General features: G+C 36.8%; 1 protein-coding gene across 3 annotated transcripts in view; it reads right to left on the reverse strand.

Annotated features, from left to right (window-relative positions):
- TMC1 (transmembrane channel like 1) overlaps positions 1–22,952 on the reverse strand; it is a 238,850-nt gene that overhangs the window by 116,378 nt on the left and 99,520 nt on the right. For 2 of the 3 annotated variants that reach the window (XM_032290922.1, XM_032290921.1), the window contains exons 2-4: positions 13,961–14,008; positions 7,908–8,079; positions 2,277–2,405 (exon numbers count right to left, since the gene is read on the reverse strand). In XM_032290922.1, the coding sequence (XP_032146813.1) occupies positions 2,277–2,405; positions 7,908–8,079; positions 13,961–14,008 (349 nt within the window). Of the gene's footprint in view, positions 1–2,276; positions 2,406–7,907; positions 8,080–13,956; positions 14,009–22,952 lie in introns of all 3 variants that reach the window. The other variant, XM_032290923.1, reaches the window with a different exon arrangement.

Genomic DNA, 22,952 nt, shown 5'->3' on the forward strand with positions numbered 1-22,952 from the left:
GAATTTTGCTAAATTGTCAAATGCCTTACTTCCTTCTGTTGCATCCTCACAATCTTACTGTTTATCCAAACTACTACTAATGTGTCACCATCCCACAAGGCTTCTGGAGTCTGACTGTGGCAAGGTCTGCTCCCACCTAGACTTTCCAGGTCCCAAATTCTCTCCATCTCTCCTGTCACCCTTCAGGAATCAGACATCAAGTCTCTTCTGAGATGAAGTAGTAACTATAACCTCTTATATTTCCCAGCTATGTGCCGTGTTCTGGTACCATGTTTTACATAAATTATCTCACTTTATAATTCCAAAATCTCTGTCAATAAGGTAAAATTTCATGAAGAACCTGAGTTGTGTAGAGAGACTACACAACTCGATCCAATGTGCATAGCTATTAAATTGGAGATCTGAGATCCTACCTCAAATCTGAAGCTGTTGTCTACTCCATTAACCTGCACGAGAGAGACAGGCAAAGGAGATCGGGGGCTGAGGGGTGGTGGTGGGGGTTTCTACACCTCCATCCAGTTGGTAAGGGAAGATAGTACTTGGAATTTTTATTCAATCATATATTTTGGAATTTTTATTCAATCATATATATTTGGAAGTTCACAATATTGCTTTCCAATTTTAAACTTTCTATGTATAGTTACCTATGGTTCCCAGGTTTGGGGATTTTATGGGCCATTAATATTTCAAATATGTTTGAGGGGCCTGTATAGGGTTGCCAAACTTCTATTTTGCCAGGTAAGAATATTTTTAAAACCTATAATTTAGCATCATTATCACTTCACGAAATGAAAACTATTTTAATGTACAGGCACACGTGCATGCACACGCACAAAACTTGTAGCTCTGTGGAACGTGGGCTGCTGCTTGCCTTTGTTTTGATTTATGAAATATTTTACATAAATTATCTCACTTTATAATTCCAAAAACTCTGTCAATAAGATACAATTTAATAAGGAACCTGAGTTGTGTAGAGAGACTACACAACTCGATCAAATGTGCACAGCTATTAAATGAGAGAGCTGAGATCCTAACTCAGTGTGTGCATGCGCATGCAAAGGGAGTTCCCAGACTACAATTTTGTGGTGTTGCAAAAGTTTTCTGGGAAAACCAACGTTTAGAACTTGGAAAACCTTACTCTACAAAACAAAACAAAAATACTATAAATGATGGCTAAGTTTCAAGCACACAGAGAAGATATAGAATATCTTTCTTTATTTTGGATATGAGGTAACTAAGGCTTCAGGAGATTAAGAAATGCTTTTAAATAGCACACAAGTGCTTGCAGAACCGAGACTAGAAGTGAATTATTCTGATAGCTATTTCAGTTCTTGTTTTCATCATCAGAGACAATAATGCTATACTATCATTTTTACAGCATTACTAGTTAAATAGGCTTGTGAGGGGATAATTTTAAAACACTACTATTTATAAAAATGATTTATGGATGAATGCAATCTTTGGCAAAACTAAGAAATGCAAACATGGCTGTTATCACAAACAAAAGGCTTCCCTTTTACCTGCCCTTCCCTCCTCCCCCAACTACCTGGTCAAGGGAAATATAGTGTGATCTTCAGGGGTGAGTCTTCCCATCCCCCAGAATGGGATAATCATTTGACTCTGCATATGGAGAGTATATAAATCTGTGTGCTCTGTGTTTGCATCCACATTAGCAGTCAATATAAGACTGAAATTGGGTCACTGACATGTTCAGGGAATAGCTATTAGCGTAACCTTTCATTGGAATCCTATTTACTGTTCTGTTGGCCTAGCGTCTTCTCTGTGCTTTAATGTGCACTGTCACATGAAAAGATCATTTGAGACCAGGGCCCTGAAGAGAAACAAAAGTGTGCAATCCACACAAACTTGTAAAATTCAAATACTTTGTCTCTTTCAAAGAGATGGTAACAAATGTATTAAGCTAAGGAAACTACAGAAACTACAGTTTAAGGAACAAATGATTGAAGATGACCACAGAAGTTAAAAGCCTCTAAACAATTTCTCATGGTTGTTTCCAATTTATAATTATTAGCCTAGTCTCTCTAGTGAAAAGAAACAGATATATGAGAATATACACATATATGTGAATATATGCAGATATATGATAAATGTTTATGACTATAAGCATTATATATGAGTACTTCATATATACTTGATATAGATAATATTACACACAAAATAAATATATATAATGTACATGTATATAGGTAATATTAGAGGATTTAGGAGATCAATATCAAGGAAAATGTTTCTACTTATAAAAAGTGGCACCATACTTGAGAACTTCAATTTTCTTCTCCATCTTCCACGGTTTGCATTTGACAGTAGCAATTGTTTGTCTTTTCTCGTCTAACTCTGCCTTCAATCTTTCCAATTCCTCTTTATCAATTTCTTCTTCTTCTTCTCTTTAAAAGAAAAAAAGAAACACCTTAGTAAAGTTAAAGTTTGCTTGACTTCCGAACTTAAGGAAGACAGATACCACATATTTAGCCCATTTTCAAAGATGTGGCCATATACAGTCAATGCTAGGACCTATAAACACAAGAACTCATATCTGAACACTGATGTAAGATTACTGGAATTATTATAACTTTAAGCAGTAGGATTTGCCTTCCTGAATCTAAACTTTTTTTTCTTTCTTTTTTTTTTTTTTTTTTTGAGATGGAGTTTCACTCTTGTCACCCAGGCTGGAGTACAATGGCAGGATCTTGGCTCAGTGCAACCTCCGCCTCCTGGGTTCAAGCAATCTGCCTCAGCCTCCCGAGTAACTGGGATTACAGGCACCTGCCACCTCGCCCAGCTAATTTTTGTATTTTTATTAGAGACAGGGTTTCGCCATGCTGGCCAGGCTGTTCTCAAACTCCTGACCTCAGGTGATCTACCTGCCCTGGCCTCCCAAAGTGCTGGGATTACAGGCATGAGCCACCATGCCCAGCCTAAGCTATTCTTTTATGTCTAAAGCCTCAAATTCTCTGAACTAGAAAATCTGTGGAAAGAAAAACAGATATATCAAGATATTTCCCTCTCTTCTTTGTTCCCTTGAATACCTTCCCCAATTCTACATTTCATTTAAAAACTTAATTTTTCAATAAGGATAATAAATTAGAGGTGAAGATGTCTTTGAGTGCCCTTAAAAATTTTGTTAGCCCTGTCTCAAGAGAAAAAAAAAAAATTGAAATTGAGAAAAATAAAAATCTGTTTCTTAAAGGTAACTTAATTTGTTATCTGTTAATTAAACTGTAACTTTAATGGGAAAAATTCACCTTGAAATATTGGTGGAATATATTTCAATCCTTTGAAGAGACCTTCAAAGGAATGTAGTTCCTACTGAGCATGGATGTAGCTTTTCTTTTTTGTGTTCCTAGTATTACAAAAACACTATAGGGTCCAGAACTCAAAGAAAACAAAATCTAAATATGAGCAACATAATTTTAAATTGAGGCATGCAATACCATATCGTAGAGATCAGGTTTTTTTGTTTTTGTGTGTGTGTGTGTTTTGGTAATAGAGTGTTTCAGTTATTAAGCTATTGTCTCAACTTCAAACACACCCTCCTACACTTTAATATGTGGTGCTGGGGCTGGTATTTTGTGAGTTACATTTCTGCTTTGTTAGCTGGGTCAATATAGACTCTGACAATAGGGGATACTGAAGAGAATCTCCGTCTTTCCTGTGTCTTCCTCTCTGCTTCCTATTTGCTTTGTGGGATGATACTTCCTCCTTAGCAACACCTGGAGTTGAGCGTCCTTTCCATAACTGCAAGTGAATCCACATTACCAATCTTACCAACACTAGCAGAATCAGCTTCATCACCTCTCCCATCAAAACCAGCACGGCAGAGCATCAGCCCCTCTGCAGAGTCCTGAGTTTTACCTTCAAGGGTCTTTCCTCTATGCTACAGTGCTTTCATTTCAACTTTTTCCATTGTTCCTCCAGCCCTTAGAATGGCAGCTACTTCCAGTAGTTACCGTCACCATGATGCTTTAGTGTTCTCTTTTTGCCTTTTCAGTAGTCTAATTAACAATTATTTATACCTCCTAACAATTCACTTATTAAACTCTCTCTGTTCAATTAACTGTTGAAGTTTCTCCCCTCACTAGACACTGACTGATAACAAAAATTGTAATCCAATTTAGTATTACTCAGAAAAATATTTTATTTTTCACTAAGTGCAGGACTAGACACAGTAGAAATATGGTAAAATTTACTTTTTAAAGTTCTAGCTGAGGAATAGGATATAACCACAGTTTCATAGTTCACCCTACAAAATGACTTTCAATCTCCTTTCTTTGCCACCAATCTATAGTTTTTAATCATGCTGTGATTACCGAAACAAAAATTCATATTAACCATTTAAAATAACACTTCCTGCCCACAGTTTGTTTTTTGGACAATTCAAATATTTTGCTTAAAATAATCATCATGGTTTAAGAGAACCAGGGAAGTACACTCTTCTAAGACACATCTCTGATTGTTTATATTTTAATTATTTGGTGTTTATCATATAGAAGCCTATGATGCTGTGCAGTAATGGCATAAAATATTTCAGGATTTTTTTTACTGCATCTATATCCAATTTTTTTTAAAATTTGCCAATTAGAATGATATGTGGGTTAGTTTGTCTTGGGAGTTAAAGATGTGCTTTAATAAAAAATGATTAGAATTGTTTCCATGCAAACATAGAAATAACTCGAAACTACATAGATAACAGTTTTAATGAAATATTTCCAGAAACTTCAAAAATAAAATAGATGCCAAGAAATTATCAGTAATAAAGTCAATTAGAAAAAAACCTTTAAGATTAATGATTTAATTGCTTGATATGTTAAGCCTTTAACTTGTCAATTGTTTCAAAATAATTCATAATATTTATGTACAATTACCTTAAAACTTTACATTACTGTATTTCCATTAAGAATCACATGTAAAAACCACATCTCTAATCCAGCATCAGCAAAGAATGAAAAACTGATCCATATGATGTGTGGATTTGCCAGGTAACTAAACCTATACGCCAACTTTCAGAAATCCTTTAATGGAAACCATTCTAACACTAATTAAATAGTTTATAAGTTTAACCTGTCCAAATTCTAAGTCCTTTAAAAATCAAATGAATTGTCTTTAGTAATTACTCCCTTCTGTAATTATCCCTGTGAGAAGAGTTTTCACTTCTCTGAGACTCCAAGCTACTCTGGGACACATATACGGTCTTATGTCATAATAATTTGTATCTAAGTGGCCTCTCCCTTACTATATTATAGACTTTTGAAAATGCAAGATTGCAGGCAATTGCATGTTCATATCCAAGTATCCCAAAGATGTTAGCAACTTAGGTTGCGCAAAAGTAAAGGAAGATAAATACTTATTGAATAAACACATGTGAATAAGTACTTATTGAATAAACAAAACTTTTCTGGAGAGTTCAGGGTTATCATCATAAACCCAGTGCTCAGAGTACACTAAAATATAACAATGACCTCTGAGATTATTATGGTATGGAAAGACGTTTATTCCTATACTAAATGATCCCAGACTGGTATATCTTTTAAGTCTCTGTTGTTAATTGTTTATTTCACCAGGAGGATCATGCTGTGTTACAGGGTACAGTTGTTGAGACATAAGTTACCCTCAAATATGAAAGTAATTAAAATACTTTTCTAACCAGCATTACAGGAAACCTGCTTTTCTAGAATCACTCAAAGAAAGGGCTAATCATATTAAAAGCCATAGGCACGCTTCATCTAAATTTTCAAGCTAATCTGTGAAAGAATGGCTTTCTATCTTAAGTTTGATATATTTAAACAACAGTTGTTAGGAAGAAAAAGGCATAATATGCTGAATTTCTCACTGCTATGAATATATTACTTATTCTCTTAAAACTGGGTCAGGAAAAGCCTGTAATATTACTGGAAATACTCCAAAATGTCTAACAAGGCAGTGTTTTTTTAACTGCCTCCAAAGATAGTTTGCATTACAACCTTGGTTTTAGTTGGTTTCAAATGTTGTGTCAATGAAAGGGAAATTCCCTGAGGCATTACTTGAATATTTAAATAAAAAAGACCCTGAATTAATTAACCTAAATAATTGTGCCCTGATTTGCCTACCAATCTTTCTCAAAAATATTATCTAAGATTTTCTTTAAAAAAAGATGTTTATCTTCAAAATAAACAACAGAAAATAGACTCTAAAATAGAGAATAGAACTATCAATAATCACAACTAATTTTTTATACTATTTATAATAGATGCACAAATTGTACCAGCAGAAATACAATTTGTAAAACATATGGAGACAGTTTGGTTATGTGGAAGAGTGGGACCTAAGGAATCTTGATTCTCAAGATCAGAATGAACGTAAGGCCAGCTAGGGAGAGACACTGTCATAGGCACAGGATCCAGTTGCTTCACATGGCCCCATTTCCTACAGGTTGAGCAGTTGCCATGAGGGCCGTCAGCAGGTGAAGAGAGCAAAGGAATTCCTGCCCAACTCATCTTTTTAAAAGGGTTTTTTTTTTTTTGAGGCATAAGTAGGAAAAGCAAATTTTGGAACACAACCTGTATCATGCATACATCAATTGGTGATGTTTTCTCAATGAAATACCCCCGTCAGAAAGCATAAGCTTTGCTAAATAGGAACTGTTACTATATAATAATGGAACTAACAATCACAGTAATACCTGGGACTTAACATTGTGTTGCATTTTATTTTTGAAAGGAATAAAGTATGAAGGTACTTTAAAAGCAGATCCAAATAAAAAATACTAGAGTCAAAATTTAAAATAAAATTTTGTCTTGGTATGCAAAAGAGGGAAAGAGGAAGCTGGGGAAGAGAAGAAGGAAAACTAAGACATGAAGTAAATGGGGTTATTCTTATCTAAAAGAGGCTGTTGTCTGTTAATATTAAGCTTCTCTACTTGACAAATTTTTCATACAGTTGTTTTTAATAACAATCATTTATAAGGAATAATATAATAGAGCTATTGAGTACAGAAGCGTGTCATCTTGGAAGGACATCTTAGAAAGTTCCTCATGCTTTAAAGTCCTAGGAGTGCTTGGAGGAGATTCCACCGCCTGATGGTGATTCACATGGCCCTGTTACCTGTAAGTCATGGAACAGGTTGACTGTTCCCTTTCATTCGTTCCAAGGGGTCTAGGTTTTCTCTTATTAGAGGTATTTTATACACACACTTTTCCTGCCTGCCTGCTATCTGCAAATTTCCAAAAAACCAAAGACAAGAAAAGTCTCTTCTTGGATGTTTCCCAAATAGCATTAAATATATTATTCTGCACAAAGTCGGCATTCAGTAAAATGTTTTCCTGGTGGAACTGAAAGATATTGAGCTGTACTAAAAAGAAAATGACAACCCAAATCCTCTGTAACAGAGGCTACCACACTTTCTTTCTGTAAAGGGCCAAATAGTTAATATTTTAGGCTTTGAGTGCTATATACAACTCTGTCCCATATTCATCTTTGCTTTTAGTTAATAGCCCTTTAAAGCTGTAAAAACCATCTTGGGCTGGATTTAGCCATAATTTGCCAAACCCTGCTCTGAAAGATAAAATGATGTGTGCTCACTATTTAGAAGTTTCTACTTAACCTAGATAACAATACATATAATTAGTGGAATAATTTTAAAATCTTTAAATTAACTGTAATATGTCAATGACCTATGATAATTTAGACCCTTCATAAGGGAATTTCTCATGGTCCATTTTTAATATATATTCATGTTAAAATTCTATTTTAACTATTAAAATACATTTACTTAAGTAGAATAAAAAGTATCATTAGATTAAGGCTGTCTTTCTAAAATAGTTTTAATTACCAATTTTAAGGTCAAAGAGTGTCAAAAAGGAATGATCATCTTCAGCATTGGAGCTTTCAAAAGAATATCAGAACTAACTTACGCTCCTCTCTTTAGCCTCCTCCTCCTCTCTTTTTCTCTTGCCTTCCTTGTTTCTTCATCCTCTGGTTCAGGTTCTGGGTCATCCTCATTGATAACATCTCTGGTCCGTTTCCTCTTTGGTCTCAAGCTCTCTCTTCGAGGTAGTTTATCTTCCTCCTCTTCTTTCTCTTCACCTAAACAGAGAGGTTGATTCAATGAGTAATGTCAGAAAACACTTCCTCCCACTAGCAAGTTTATTCTTAGTTTTTAATAACTACTATTACACATCTGACAGCACAATCTAGCAATTCTCCACATCATGATAAGGTGCATCATGGCATACATATTTCATGGTCCATCATTTAAATAAATGTATGTAGATTTCCATTTCCATTGTGATTCATTGACTCAGATATGTGACTGTGGATTCCCAAATTTTAATATGTTTTTGAAGAAGTTCTAGTGTTCATTTACTTGAGTAACTAAATAGTTTGGTGGTTAATATCATACCATGACCTCTAAGACTTTTCAAATAAGTCCAAGTTTAGAGCTTACCATTCCATTACATAATTGTTGAGTGATTAACCACTCCATATTTACCACTACTTCTACCTTAGAACAAAGAAGAGAAATGTTAAAAAGATGCTACAAACTAGAATAATTTTGGAGAAATTCATTCAGCCCTGAAGTTTTCTCCCAATTTCAATTTTCTTCATTCTTGATTCTAAATATTTTTTTCCTTTTTTCTAAATATTTGTTTTCTTTCCCTTAAAAAAAAAGTAGTATGCACACTTGCTTGGTCATTTATTTCTTATGAATAGAAACAGGTAACTTATAAATTTAATGTAAAATTGAGAATATGACAGTATTATTTTGTTTAATCAGCAATTAACAATCAATTCCTCATATTTCTGTAATTTTTTAGGATGCTTCCAAGCAAAGGATAGAGAGATAATTAAGATAAAGGATAAACTTTCCTTCACAAAGTTTGTAACATAACATTACTACTTCAGCTTCATTTCTATTGCTTCTATTTTCTTCTAACATTTAGCATAAACTATTGTAAAAAAAAATATTACAGTTATCATTATCCTCTTAAAAAGAGGCTACCATAGGAAAAAAAATTATACTTCGATGGAAAACTATGAATTATCTGTAGCATACCTTTCTGTGTTATCTGATTCTGATTTTATGGAAACTACATGACAACATTGAGAATTATACATAGCCATATAGCAATACAAAACACTTCTTATCTGTAGATATCCAAATAAACTCTTTCCAATGGTGAGACAAGCCCCTTTCAAAAAACAACTTTGCCTTTATTTGTATAGTCATTTCAATATATATTATCTATTAATGTATCTATTCTTTGGACTTTCCTTTGAACTGATTATAGTATCTCAAAATTGTTTTATTAGTTAAATATGTTCCTTTCACATACGTGTGAGTAATCATTTTGTATTTTCAAAATTATCTTTGATTACCACTTAAAACTTTTTTATTGATATTTCACGTTTAAGATCTAAATATTATCTATATTACTAAATGTCAGATGTCAGAAAGAGAAACAGAATAACATTTTTTTTTTTTTTTTTAGACAGAGTTTTGCTCTGTCACCCCAGCCTGGAGTGCAATCAGGCTGGAGCGCAATAGCACAATCTCAGCTCACTGCAACCTCCACCTTCAGGGTTCAGACGATTCTCCTGTCTGAGCCTCCTGAGTGGGTAGGATTACAGGCATGCGCCACCACACCCAGCTAATATTTTGTATTTTTAGTAGAGACAAGGTTTCACCATGTTGGCCAGGCTGGCCTCGAACTCCTGGCCTCAAGTGATTTACCAGCCTCAGCATCCCAAAGTGCTGGGATTACAGGTGTAAGCCATCATGCCAGCCCATAGTAACTTTTCTAACTGGGCTTGGAAAACTAAATACATATTCTGTCATCCGAATCAAGAATGAGTTTCTGTTTGTTAAATGTCGTGGCAAATGTATGTTATCTGAACCCCATCATGGTATTCTGAATATTTACCCAGCATTTATTAGCCACATTAGTCACTGATTAAAGAAAGGACAAAATCTTAACAGGAGGTAAGAAACGATTTCACCCACTAATAACTCACAAACCCAAGAAGCTACTTGGTATTCTGAATTTGAGTATTTTTGTATTAAAACTAAACTACTGGGATGACATCAGCAAGATGACAGAATAGGAAGCCCTGGCCCCTTCATCCCTCCATGGATATAAAAGTTCAACAACAATGTGGAGATAAACTCCCTTTGTGAGAAATTCAAAAACTAGTTGGAGGGTGCCTGCACCCTGGATGAACACAAAATCAGCTAGGAAGCTGGTAGAAAATCTGACACACCCTCACACGGTAATTCCACCCCACCATACAATTGGGCGGAAACCACCATCTCCCAGTTTCTCTCTGGGGAAGGGAGAAAACAACTGAACCATGTGTCCAATATTCTGATTTTTCTGTGGCTTCCCAAGGGACTGGTTTCTGTCTTGCCAGAATCTGAGTACTGACCAGAAAAGACCTCTGGTTGGGAACCAATGAGAGCAAAGATAGCCATTTTAATAGTATGCCAGCACTCACAATAGCCCCTACCACAACTTAGAATGACCAGATGAAAAACACCAAATCTCCACCTCTGTCTGGGGAGAACAAGAGTTGGATAGGGCATCCAACACTCCAGCTTCTGGAAAGGATGTCTGAAGAACTGGTTAATGTCCCACTTATCTCCTAGAGCACTAATGGGACCCAGCATACTCTAGATGGCCCAGGGTCATGGAGAACAAAGGTGAAGTTTTGAACTAGTTTGTACTTATTCATCAAAGCCCCTTACCCCAGTTCAGTGTAACACAACTGGCAAGAATGCCAGCCCTTGACTTACCCCTGAAATGGGACAAAAAAGACTGAAATATATATTCAATGTGCAGACTTTTCAGGAGGATGCCTAACAGAAAGGCCAATCTCAGAGCATGGACAGGACCCAGCATACTGTTGATGCCTGGGGGCCATTGGAAACAAACAAACAAAAAAAAGAATTCAGGACATGCTGCTTCCTCAGAAGACACATGTTATGACAGAAGGACACTGGAGGGAAGAAAAGATCATGAATTCTTAAAAAGGAAAAGGTCAACTGAAAATCCCTCTTATTGAGAATTTACACACAAGTCCAGAGAGGATGCATACATAGGAAATGTTTGAGAGGCCCAAGAATCTCTGGCCTGCATCCCTGGTGAAAGTCTTCTCCTATATAAATCTTGTCCTTATCCTGAAGACTGGGAAAAGAATCTGTTTTGTCTAATATACAGGTACCAACACACACACACACACACACACACACACACACACACACACACACACAATCAAGAAAAATAAAGAAACAGGAAAACATGCCCCAACGAGAGAAAAAGATAAGGCTCCAGAAACTAGCCCTAATATGATGGAGATACATGAATTGACTTAACAGACTATTAAAAATAACTCATAAAGATGCTCAACAAAGTCAGAAAAAAAATGCATGAACAAAGTGAGAATTTCAACATAGAAATAAAAATATAAAAATAACCAAAGGTAAATATTGAAGAGTATGAGACAACAACTGAACACAATAACTGAAGAATACAATAAGTAAAATTCACTACAGAGGCACAACAGCAGACCAGATCAAGCAGAAGAAAGAATTACCAAACTAAAAAATAGGGTATTGAAATTATACTGTTAGAAGAGCAAAAGCTTAAAAAAATAAGAAAGACTGCAGAAAGTTTTATGAGGGATCAACAAGCAGACCATATATATACTATGAAAGTATATATATACTCTCATATATATATATACACACACAACTCTCTTATATATACTATAAGAGTTCTGAAGGAGAATAAAAGAAAGAAAAGGCCAGCAAGACTACTGAAAGAAATTGATAGCCAAAATCTTCCCAAATCTGGGGAAGGAAATGGAACTCCAGATTCAGGAAGCCCATAGACCCTAAATTATATGGATCCAAATAAATCTACACAAAGACATATTATACTTAAATTGCCAGAAGTCGAAGACAAGACAGAATTTTGAAAGAAACAGGAAAGCAACTTGTTGTATACAAGGAAACCTTCATAAAACTATAGGTGATTTCTTAGCAGAAACTATGCAGGCCAGAACAAAGTAGGATGATATTTTCAAAGTGCTGAAAAGAAGAAAAAAAACCTGCCAACCAAGAATGCTATACTCAGCAAATCTATACTTTATAAATGAAGGAGAAATAAAGACTCTCAGACAAACAAAACCTAAGTTAATCACCCCTAGACTTTTCTCACAAGTAATGCTAAAGGAAGTTCTTTATGTTGAAATGAGAGGACACTAAACAGCAAGACAAAATTACATGAAAATATAAAACTCTCTGGTAAAGATAAATATATACACAAATACAGGATACTATAATACTTTAATGACAGTATATAGATAACTTTTAATTTTATTATAAAAGTAAAATAACAAAAGTATTCAAAGTAACTATAAATATATATTAATGAATGCATAATGTAAAATTATGAAAATCAAGACATCAATAACATTAAGTGTCAGGGAAAGTAAAATTATAGTTGTAGTATGCAATTGAGTTTAAATTGTTTTCTGTTTAATATAGGACTTTTATTTATAATTATGAAATGTTGAACATAAGTCCCATGGTAACCAGAATAAAATTTATATAGAAGATACACAAAGAAAAAGAGAAATGAATCAAAGTATATCACTATAACAAAAATTAATAAAACATAAAAGAGAATAGCACAATATAAAAAAGGGACAAAAGAGCTTTGAGACAAAAAACAATGAACAAAATGGCAAAAGTAAGTCTTGCTCTATCGATAATAACTTTAAGTGGATTGAACTTCCCAATCAAAAGGCATAAAGTGGCTAAATGGATTAAAAAACAAACAAAGTTTAAAAAACAAGGTCCATCTATATTCTAACTACAAAAGACTCACTTTAGATCTAAGGACACACATAGGCTGAAAGTGAAGGGATGGAAAATGATAATGTTATGCAAATGGTAGCTAAAAAATAACAGGAGTGGCTTTAGTTATATCAGACAAAATATACTTGTAGTATAAACTGTCATACACAAAAATAAGGACATTATATAGTAATAAAAGGGCCAATTTACCAGGAAGATATCATAATCATAAGTATATATGCATTCAACATCAGAACATCTAAATTTATAAACATTAACCAAACTAAAGAGAGAAAATATACAGCAATATAATTATAGGAGGACACTTCAATACTCTACATTCCATAATGGATAGAGCATCTAAACAGGAAATCAATAAGGAAATAGCAGACATGAACAACATTCTAGATCAAATGGACTTAGCAGACATATACAGAACATTCTACCTAATAGCAGCAGAATGAACATTCTTCTCAAATGCATAAAATATTACTCTAACATTCTCTCTGCCCTGTCTGTGTAAAAACTGGTCATAATGAAATCATCCGGCCTACCTCGAGTGTAAATCATAAGACCCTCATTCCAAAGAGGGTCCTGCCCCATACCCAGAAGAAAGAAATGCATGCTTAGAGAGGCCAAGAAGAATCTAGGCAGACAGCCTTGTGGCATTTTCCCACTCAGAATGTAAACATTAGATTATACTCCTTTTGTCCAATCATATTTCTACACTGCTGTCCATACTTTGTTGAACCTAAGGATAAAAATAAACAAATTTTTCTATCTTTGGGTCTTCATCCTAAGGCTTTAATGAATACATGTTCTATAAATTTATATGCCTTTTATTCTATTAATATACCTTTTGCTGGTTGATTTTTCAGCAAACATTCAAGGGACCAAGGTGTTGGCCCTTAAAATGCCAACTGAATAGAATCTAGAGTGGGGATTCTGTTTGCTGAACTTGATTCCTCCTGTGAGACCATGAAAAATTATCCACACACACTTCTGCTTATAAGAGCTAGCTCAAGGCCACAAGATAAGAGGATAAATCCCTTGAATTTACTGATATTCCATAGGAAACATATCCCAAGTGGGCCCATCATCACTTACTTGAGCTTTCCTCAGTATCGTCTTCTTTTTCCTCCACTTTGATTTGTACTGTTGAGGAAAGAAAAGAGTACAGCAATTATTTAAATGCCTGTATAATTGTTAGTAAGTGGTTTTTACTTTTATCGTTTTTATCATAATGTTTCTGTGCAGTCAGTAAAAATTTTCCATAAACTTGTCAAAATGAGTATGATTTATTAAAGTTATACAGCTACAGCATCTTATACAATGCCATGCAAAGATTTTTCTATGTCATTATCTTCAGGGATTTGCAAAATATAGCATTTATAAGACCAATTCAAAATTATAAGTTATCAGCTCAATTTAAAATAACGTCAACTGAAATAAATTCTGTATTGCAATAGTTGGACTTGGGGTTTGTTGGGTTATTTTATTTCATAAAAAATTGAATTGTTAATAAAGCTATATCCACATGCCCAAGCCAATTAGGTTAATAACCAAATTAACTACTTAAAAATAGAGAATAATTCATTCCAACCACTTTTACCAAGCATGAAAAAGTCTTTAGAAAAATGATTAAAGCCAGATCTTTTCAATTTCAATTATTTTTATAGGTGTTATATTAATAAAGCCTAAATTTCCCAATATGTAACTCCCCTTGGCAATGTGGAGATAGGTAATTTTACAGTTCTTTCCAAGACAAAGAACACTTTCTCTGTTTATTCCTCACCCCATACTCTTTTTGTCCAATCATATTTCTACACTGCTGTCCATACTTGGTAATATAAGTAGAGAACAAAAAAGAGCTTGTTTATGGTTTTGCTTCCAGTTTATAAAGACATATAAAGCTTTTATAAAATTTTTAATGCTATAGTAATATGAAAAAATATATTTATTGGCATATTTTTTCTCTTGTGAAGTTAGTGTCCTTTCATCACAGGTTTCTTGCCTTGGAAAAATTAGAATATTTCTTAAAAATCAAAGTCTATTAACTTACTTATGAAACATGAATTTTATAATATTTTTATTTAAGATGGAATGGCATTTGTCCAAAAAAGCAAAGATGACAAACAATGTCGCTGTGAACAGATGAAACAACCTCTGGTTTTGTTTCTGTTCACTCACTGTCAAAGGTTATTATTCAGAACTTGACAGGCATATTGAAAAGGCAACACATGCCAGGAGAGTAAATTCCATTCACAAAGAAAATTATTGTCAAAGCACTTTCTGCTTTAAATAGCATCTGTGTAAAAAATTTTAGGATATGCAAAAATGTTATCACTCAACATCAGCCACAAAATGTGAAAATAAATGTTCTTTTGTTCAAAGTGAACATATGCCTTCTGCTGCTGGCTGCAACTAAATCTACACAGGACAAAGATCTTTATGTCACTACTGAGAGTTTGCAATAATGAAGGCAGATACTTCTAAGGAGATATTCCACATTCCACAATAGGTCATGGTCTTTTATTTGCAATTAATGTCACAACTAAGCTTCTTCAGTCAAAGAAAGATTCCCGAGGAAAGAATTTTAATGATACCAGATTAGTGTTGAAGCAGGGTCTTATCAGTTATATATAAAGAAGAAACAGCTGAGGACAAATAGCAAATGCTGACCCATAGCCTACTTTGCAATATGCATAGCCAAAGCAAATGTTTAAAACATTTGTACAATGTATTAGGTTGATTTGTAATGATTACTTCACCAGAATGTGATTATATAAAGTTAATTAAATAAAATAGGAAAACTACTAAATCAACAAAAATATAAGCAAATCTTTAGGAAGGATCATATATTAAATAAAAACAGCAGAATAAGGTATCCCAAGCTAAGGAGATAAGCAACGACTCAGTTTTCTCTAATAACCAAGGGAGAGAAAAAGCAGTGCTAGAGACATGAATCATCTCTGGCACAGAAAGAATAGTTATAAACAACCATTGAATAAAACCTAAAAATCATAAGGGAAGATATTCCCTGTGGTGGCAAGTAGAGAACAAAACAGAGCTATGACTTCTCAGTGATGCAATGAAGATGCTGCAGAAATGACATTCCCTCCTCTTGAATTGGTTTTCCAATAGTGATTCCGGTCTGTGCATGATTGTTTCCAGATTCTCATTAGGTGTTTCTTTGCTTAGCAGCATTCCTTTGTCTGATCATGGAAGTCATTTTTTGTAGTCATTGTGATAATACTTGTTCTTTTCTTGAGTGAAACTCTCAGCAAAGGCATCATCAGCATCAAGAACTAAATAGCAGCACTATGACCAGGAGATTTAAGACACTATCAAGATCCTTAGACCAAGCTTGATTTTAATTGAACATGATTCAGCCTGAAAAGTAACTATCAGCACTGGCCTACATCTCCTGCAACTTAAAGCAATGCTAAAGGATCACATTAAAAACTCCCCCCAAGACAAAAACCTGTGCAGAGATAACTCAGAACACTTGAATAGGAGCTACAAACTATTTCCTTTCTCAGACAATCTTTGAGAAGTCCTGTTGCCATCACTTCTCTCAGCAATCCCTAGTACCTTATTCCCAATCATTTGATCTCCTCATGCCATGGCTGCTCCCCAATGCCTATTGATAATGCACTTTAAAAATAACCTTCTCTCCTGGGGAGTGATGGGGGGATAGTGAAAGAAGAGGAGGGGAAGTCTGTCAAAATGTTGGAGGCAGCAAGCAAAACTGCATTGAAGTATGTGTAGTTAAAAGAGGAATATGCAATAGGAGCAGATGAACTCCTAGGCAACCCAGATCCTCATTTCATGCAGATAGACTTGGTAATTAAAAACAGTAAAAGGAAACAACAGCAAAATGTCACATTTCAGAGGCATAGGAGTCGTTCAGACAAGTGGATGTTGTTCTGGGCTCTCTTTTTTAATCTATAATGCTGAAAGTAGTTTATGCTTCCTTAGGATACCACAGTGACCAAGTGGCCAGAAGAGTTTAATGGTATTGCCTTTTTCTCTAATCCACATTTACCTCTTGAAGCAATGTTTACAGCTCCAGGTTATTATTTGAGAAACTGAAAATTCACTTATTGAATCACCATTTACTGTGCACTCACAAAGGAATACAGAGAAAATGCTCTTGGATAGGAGTTTGTAGACGGTAAAAGAAAATACCGCTGCCTTTGATGAGTCTCACTATTTGATGCAAAAGAATGACTTTATAGGCCTGGCACAGTGGCTCATGCCTGTAATCCCAGCACTTTGGGAGGCCAAGGTGGGTGGATCACTTGAGGTTAGGAGTTTGAGACCAGCTTGGCCAACATGGTGAAACCCTATCTCTACTAAAAATACAAAAATTAGCTGGGCATGGTGGTGTACGCCTGTAACCCCAGCTATTTGGGAAGCTGAGGCAGGAGAATCGCTTGAACCCGGGAGGCAGAGGTTGCAGTGAGCCAAGATTGTGCCACTGCACTCCAGCCTGGGCCACAGAGTGAGACTCCCTCTCAAAAAAATAAAATAAAATAAGAATGACTTTAAAACAATAAGGTTTGAGATTAGGTATGGATATCTTATCTAGTCTACTTGAGGAATAACAGCAATGTATTATCTAGCTCCTTTGTGTTTCTTCACAGGATTCTTTTTTGTGTATGAGGAATGTCAACATTGACTCTTCTCATACAAATTGGATGTCTATTACCGTAAACTAAACTTTCTTGACAGGGATGTTGTTAATCAATGGCATCACAGGAACAAATGAACCCATGTCATCCCTGTAGGGTGTAATGTGGGATGTGGGAGAAATAGAAAAATAAGAATAACCACAGGTTCTTTGCTTAAGCACCTAAAGAATGGAATTGCAGGAAAAGAAGATGGAAAACTATAGGGAGAATGGCTTAGTTAGGCGCTTTTAAAGATCAGGAGTTTAATCAGACCCATTGGATTTCAGGTGCCTTCTAGACATCCAAGCATGACATTAAGTAGGCAGTTGAGTATTTGAGCCTGGAGTTCAAAAGAAAGGTTTGGGCTGGAAATATGACTCAGGGAATAATCAGCATATAGATAGTATTTAAAGTCAAAAGACCAGATGAGAACACAAAGAAAATTTGTGTCAACAAAACAGAAAAAGGAGTCTCAAAATGGTGAGGAATGGGAAAAGAAGAACAAACTGAAGAGATTAAAAATGAACAATCAGCTCTTAAGCAGAAGGAAAGTCAGAGATTGTGGAAGACAAAAGATGTGCATCAGAGATGTATGGTAAGCTGCCGAGTAAAGTACAATGAGGACTGAAAATTGACCACTGGATTTGACAGTGTAGAGACAATGATGATCTCAGCCGTCGTATATTTAGTGTAGTCATGTGGCAAAAAGCTGAATTAAGTGGCTTCATCACCCGATGGGCAGTGAGTTATAGGTTACAGCTATTTTTGCTAGTTGGAATGTTCTTATATGCTGATAAAAAAGATCTAATGAGAATTGAGAAATTGATGATGTAGCCTATAAAATGAATCCCCTGTAATGTTATACAAACAACAATGAATTAGATTATTAATTCCTCAGTTTTATTTCTCCTTTTGATTTGTCCCTGGGCTGTGCTTCTCAGACTGATACTTTGTTAAAAGACTGAACAACTTACTAATATATCTCTTTCATATATTGGAGTCCACAATAGCAATTCAAAAGTTTGGAGCTAAAAAATGGGGTAGGGAGAAGAGAATGAAAAGGAGTGAGAGGAGGAAGGAGAGAATAAGAAATAAAAGAGTAAATATGGGGTGAGAATTACAGTAAATGATAATGGAAAAGAATAAATATGAAATAAAATTTTGCATTTTTGTCTTGCTACATATGACAAATAAATATTTTATATATATGTATATATATACTGTATGTGTAACCTCAGGTTAGCTAAAGTCAGACCACCTCTCCATACTATTAATATTTTGCTTTATCAAGAATTTGAAGGTGAAAAGCTAGAAAATGTGAATAAAATAATTTTTTAACATGCTGTATTCCAAAGTGAAATTTGTCATATTTTATAAGAAAAGTATGAGCCCTTAATGAAAACATAAAATCTCTCCTCTCCCTCTCCAGGGGAAAAAGAGAGAGAAGAGGGAAGACAGACCAGTGAAATTATAAAAATAAGCTATGATTTAAAAAAAAAAAAAACCTCTTTAAAAGGCAACATTCTTTTGAATACACACTGTGTAATATTATATTCTGAAAATTCTAGGTATAAGGCCATTCAGTAGGCCCTCAAGTTACTAATTTCTGATTATAACAATGATAAAAATGGTGGAGGTGAATATTTTGATATGAAGAAAATTATACATAAGTATGCATGTATATGTATATAAGCTACGTGAAGAACAGCATGTAGATGTTTTGCTTTTCTTAAAACCAAACAAGAAGTAAATCAATCCAAATTTCAAAGAAATGAGTAAAGTTAGCTCTAAAGAAGACCAAACAAGAATTGCCCAACAACGAGCCACTTGGATGCTAGATTGAGTCACCAAATCATATTCAGGCATCATCACCATATAGAGAATGGCCCATGATATGGTTCAAATTTGTGTTCCTAACAAAATCTCATGTCTAATTGTAATCCCCACTGTTGCAGGAGGGGCCTGGTGGGAGGTGACTGGATCATGGGCACAGACTTTCTCCTTGCTGTTCTTGGAATAGTGAGTTCTCATGAGATCTTCTTGTTTAAAAGTGTGTAGCACCTCCCCCTTCTCTCTCTTTTTCCTGCTCTGACCATATAGGAGGTGCCTCCTTCCCCTTTGCCTTCTGCCATGATTGTAAGTTTCCTGAGGCCTCCATGAGGAGGCTGGATAGCAAAAAGCAGCCATGTTTTCCGTACAGTCTGCAGAACCATGAGTCAATTAAACTTATTTTCTTTACAGGTTACCCTGTCTCCGGTAGTTCTTTTTAGCAGTGCAGGAATGGACTGACACAGCCCAACTCTCTGATTTTATGATAACACTATTGGTGGTTGTCAAGTAGGGAACTGAAGTTATTCTCTACAAAACAAAATAAAAATAATGGGATGCAATTCTTCTTACTCTAGAATAAAATATACCCAAGATTATTAAATCTCACTCAGGTTAACTACACAGCTCCCTTTATTTTTGCTACTTCTAGGTCAGGACAAAAAGAAGCTTATGCCATTTGTTTATAACAGTCCCAAGTCCTTCAAATGCTGGTATTAAATATAATATTTCAGAAGCCATTGAATGAGAGAATAATTATTTAGTTCTTATAACAATCAAATACCTTAATAAACCTGTAAGCTATAGACATTTAAAAAATGATCAGGAGTGAGAAACACAGAAATGAGATCATTACACTTAAATATCATAAAAGCATCTGGGGAAAAGATTTAATGAGACAGACCTAGGCTGATATTTCTTCCGTGTGTACTAGTATCTTATCTTCCTTAAGACCAGTTTTGTGAAAACCAGAGGGTACACACATTCAAAAACACCCTCCTGAAGACTTGTATAATAAATGCCCCCAAAGCTGGTCATATTTTCAAACATTGCAATATCTTGGAGATACCAAATATTTACTTTCAATCTCTGTGGTTTTAAAATTACAAAGAGAATAATAGTTTTTTCTCTTTTTTTCTTTTGAGTTAGAGCCTTTCTCTGTCACGAGGCTGGAGTGCAGTGGTACTGAGGGACTATATTAACTTCTCTTTCCAAGTCCACAGGGGGTGTGGTTTCAAAGGCAAGAACTTCCCAGCTCCATGCCTCCATCCACCTCCCCAACCCAGAACTTAAGAGTTCTTTGTCTAACTTTCCCAGGCACAGGCTAGGTAAAATTACAGGTGAGCTTTGTTTAGAAAGCCCACCAAAAGCTCTGGGGGAGGAGGCTTTAATTGCAGGCCAAGCAGGCAATCCAGCATCAGAGTCAAAGATCAATCACTCCAGAGGAAGTTTGAAATAACTCCTCTCATTGGACAAGAACAGGAATGGGGCAGGAATAACTTCAAAGTTAAAACTCCACTGCACCCTGCCTGCAGGGATTTCCCTCTCTGCGATCCCTTCCCACAATAGCGTGGGACCTCTCTCTTCTCTACTTCTCTCTCCCTCCCTCCCTCCCCCGCCACTAATAAATCACTTTGCAAAACTCTTTGCATCCGATATTTTCTTAACGAGTAAACTCACAGCGCTGAAGGAGCCTCTCCCCAATTCCTGGGGCCAGGGAGCCCAAGAACCTCAGGCACATCAAATTGGAGGGGAGGGGGGTAGTTAAGCCCTGTCCTGTCCCCCGACCTGGTTACACCTTTGGCGAGCCAGCCAGGAGAAGACTTAGGAGTGGTAAGTGTATCGGACCACTCTCACTTGCTAAAATCTATCCTATTCACTTCTTTTAAATCACTGGGTCTGAGTGGGACGGAGCACAGTGGGAGTGGTTGCCCTAGCCCGCAGAAGTGGTGGCTGTGCACACAAAGTGCCACACTCACCCGTGAACTGGCCAGAGCCACAGGAGCAGCAACTGCGGGTGCCAGAGGCTCGCAGTCCTTTGCAGGCCCCACCCAATTTTTGAATAGTACAGGGCCAAACTTAAAGGTACAGGCGTCCAAGCAAGCCTCCTGCAGGTCTGGCCACCTGCCGTGGCACTCCATGAGGGCGTGCTTCCCCCAGGAGGCCCGCTAATTAAAACACTAGGCTGTTTGCTCACAGGCCACACAGTCCTGGTCATAAACTGAGCACATGGGGCAGGCGCCTGCCCGCTGTGAGGTCCACTTTCAAATAGCACACTGCAGCCATGGCTAGGCCTGGTAGCCACAGTTGCTGGCTGCACACAGCCGCAGCTGGGCTGGGCAGGCGCGGTCTCAGGTAAGGCTTGCCCAGCCTCTAAATAGCACGGGTCAGCCACATTTAAAGGCACAGCGCCAGCCTTCTCCATATCAGCTTCCTTTTCTAGCTGTACTTTGTTTCTCTGGGCCAAGGTGCCTGTGGAGTGGGAGGGTACAAAGAGGAAGACGGGGCATGGACATGGCCAGGCCAGGCCCGGGGCTCCGCATGCTGCAGTGCCCCACATCACCCAGCTGCAGCCACTCATGAGGAGCAGAGCAAGCAAGCTAACCCAAGCCTGTCAGCGGAGGCATGGCGGCCCAGTTCCAGCAAGATTGCGCCAAGCCAGGCAAGCCCTCCCAGCGTCTGAGTGCAGGCCAGGCCCCTGCCACCTCCGGGCATGGCATTTTTTTTCTTGGGGGACACTTAAGGGAGCCTAGCCACTCCCAGTGCATTGACAGAGCAGCCAACCACAGCCTGTTTTTGGGAGAAGGCAGAGCTACAGGGAGGGGCCTAATGCAGGCACGTGGCAATGGCAGACAGCAGCACCACAGGGGTGTGACTCTGGTGGCACTAGCCCCCTGCTGGGCAGTGTCAGCCCAGCGAACCATGCCTGCAGTGCCCTTTGGCTTATGCCTATGAGGACCTCCTGTGGTATAAATGCACAGAGCCAGCTCCCTTAGTCCACAGTGCTACGTTAAATCCTAATGGAGTTAGAGTCTTATCAGTGGATACTGAGGGGCTATAGAATGTTTGTCACCTGCAAATTCCCAATCCAACTAAATGGTACCAGAATCTAATGATGTACAATTTGTCTTGCTTAGGATCAGCTTTCCATATGGCAGAACTTCTCCATCTAAAATACCATAGTCAAACCTGGTCCAAGGCTCAAATAGTTAATTACAGGGCCCACAACCCTAGGGCATATTCTTATAATAGAGAATGGGGTAGGGGAGGAGGTCCGGGTCCTGAGGGCCTTGTTTTGGCCTTGGCAATGCAGCCATCCAGCTTTCTTTAGGATTGTTGTGCTTAGAGGTCCCTCCCTAGTTTATCTTCCTAGGGCAGATTTATAATCAGGCCTATGTTAATTGAACTCTTGCTAGGAAATATTGGTACCCATGGCCCAAGCCTCACTGGCTTAGTTTAGGGAAGCACTGGTATGTACTATGAATCCCAGCTGTCCTTATGGTGGTCAATGAGGACATTTAGATAGTGGGAATGTGCCCATGACGCTGGTAAGCATGATTAAACCCAGCATATGGGGGGCCCCAGAAGATGATCAC

The sequence above is a fragment of the Sapajus apella genome, unplaced genomic scaffold (genome assembly GCF_009761245.1).
Source record: "Sapajus apella isolate SASKATOON/1434 unplaced genomic scaffold, GSC_monkey_1.0 scaffold24, whole genome shotgun sequence".
Lineage (NCBI taxonomy): Eukaryota > Metazoa > Chordata > Mammalia > Primates > Cebidae > Sapajus > Sapajus apella.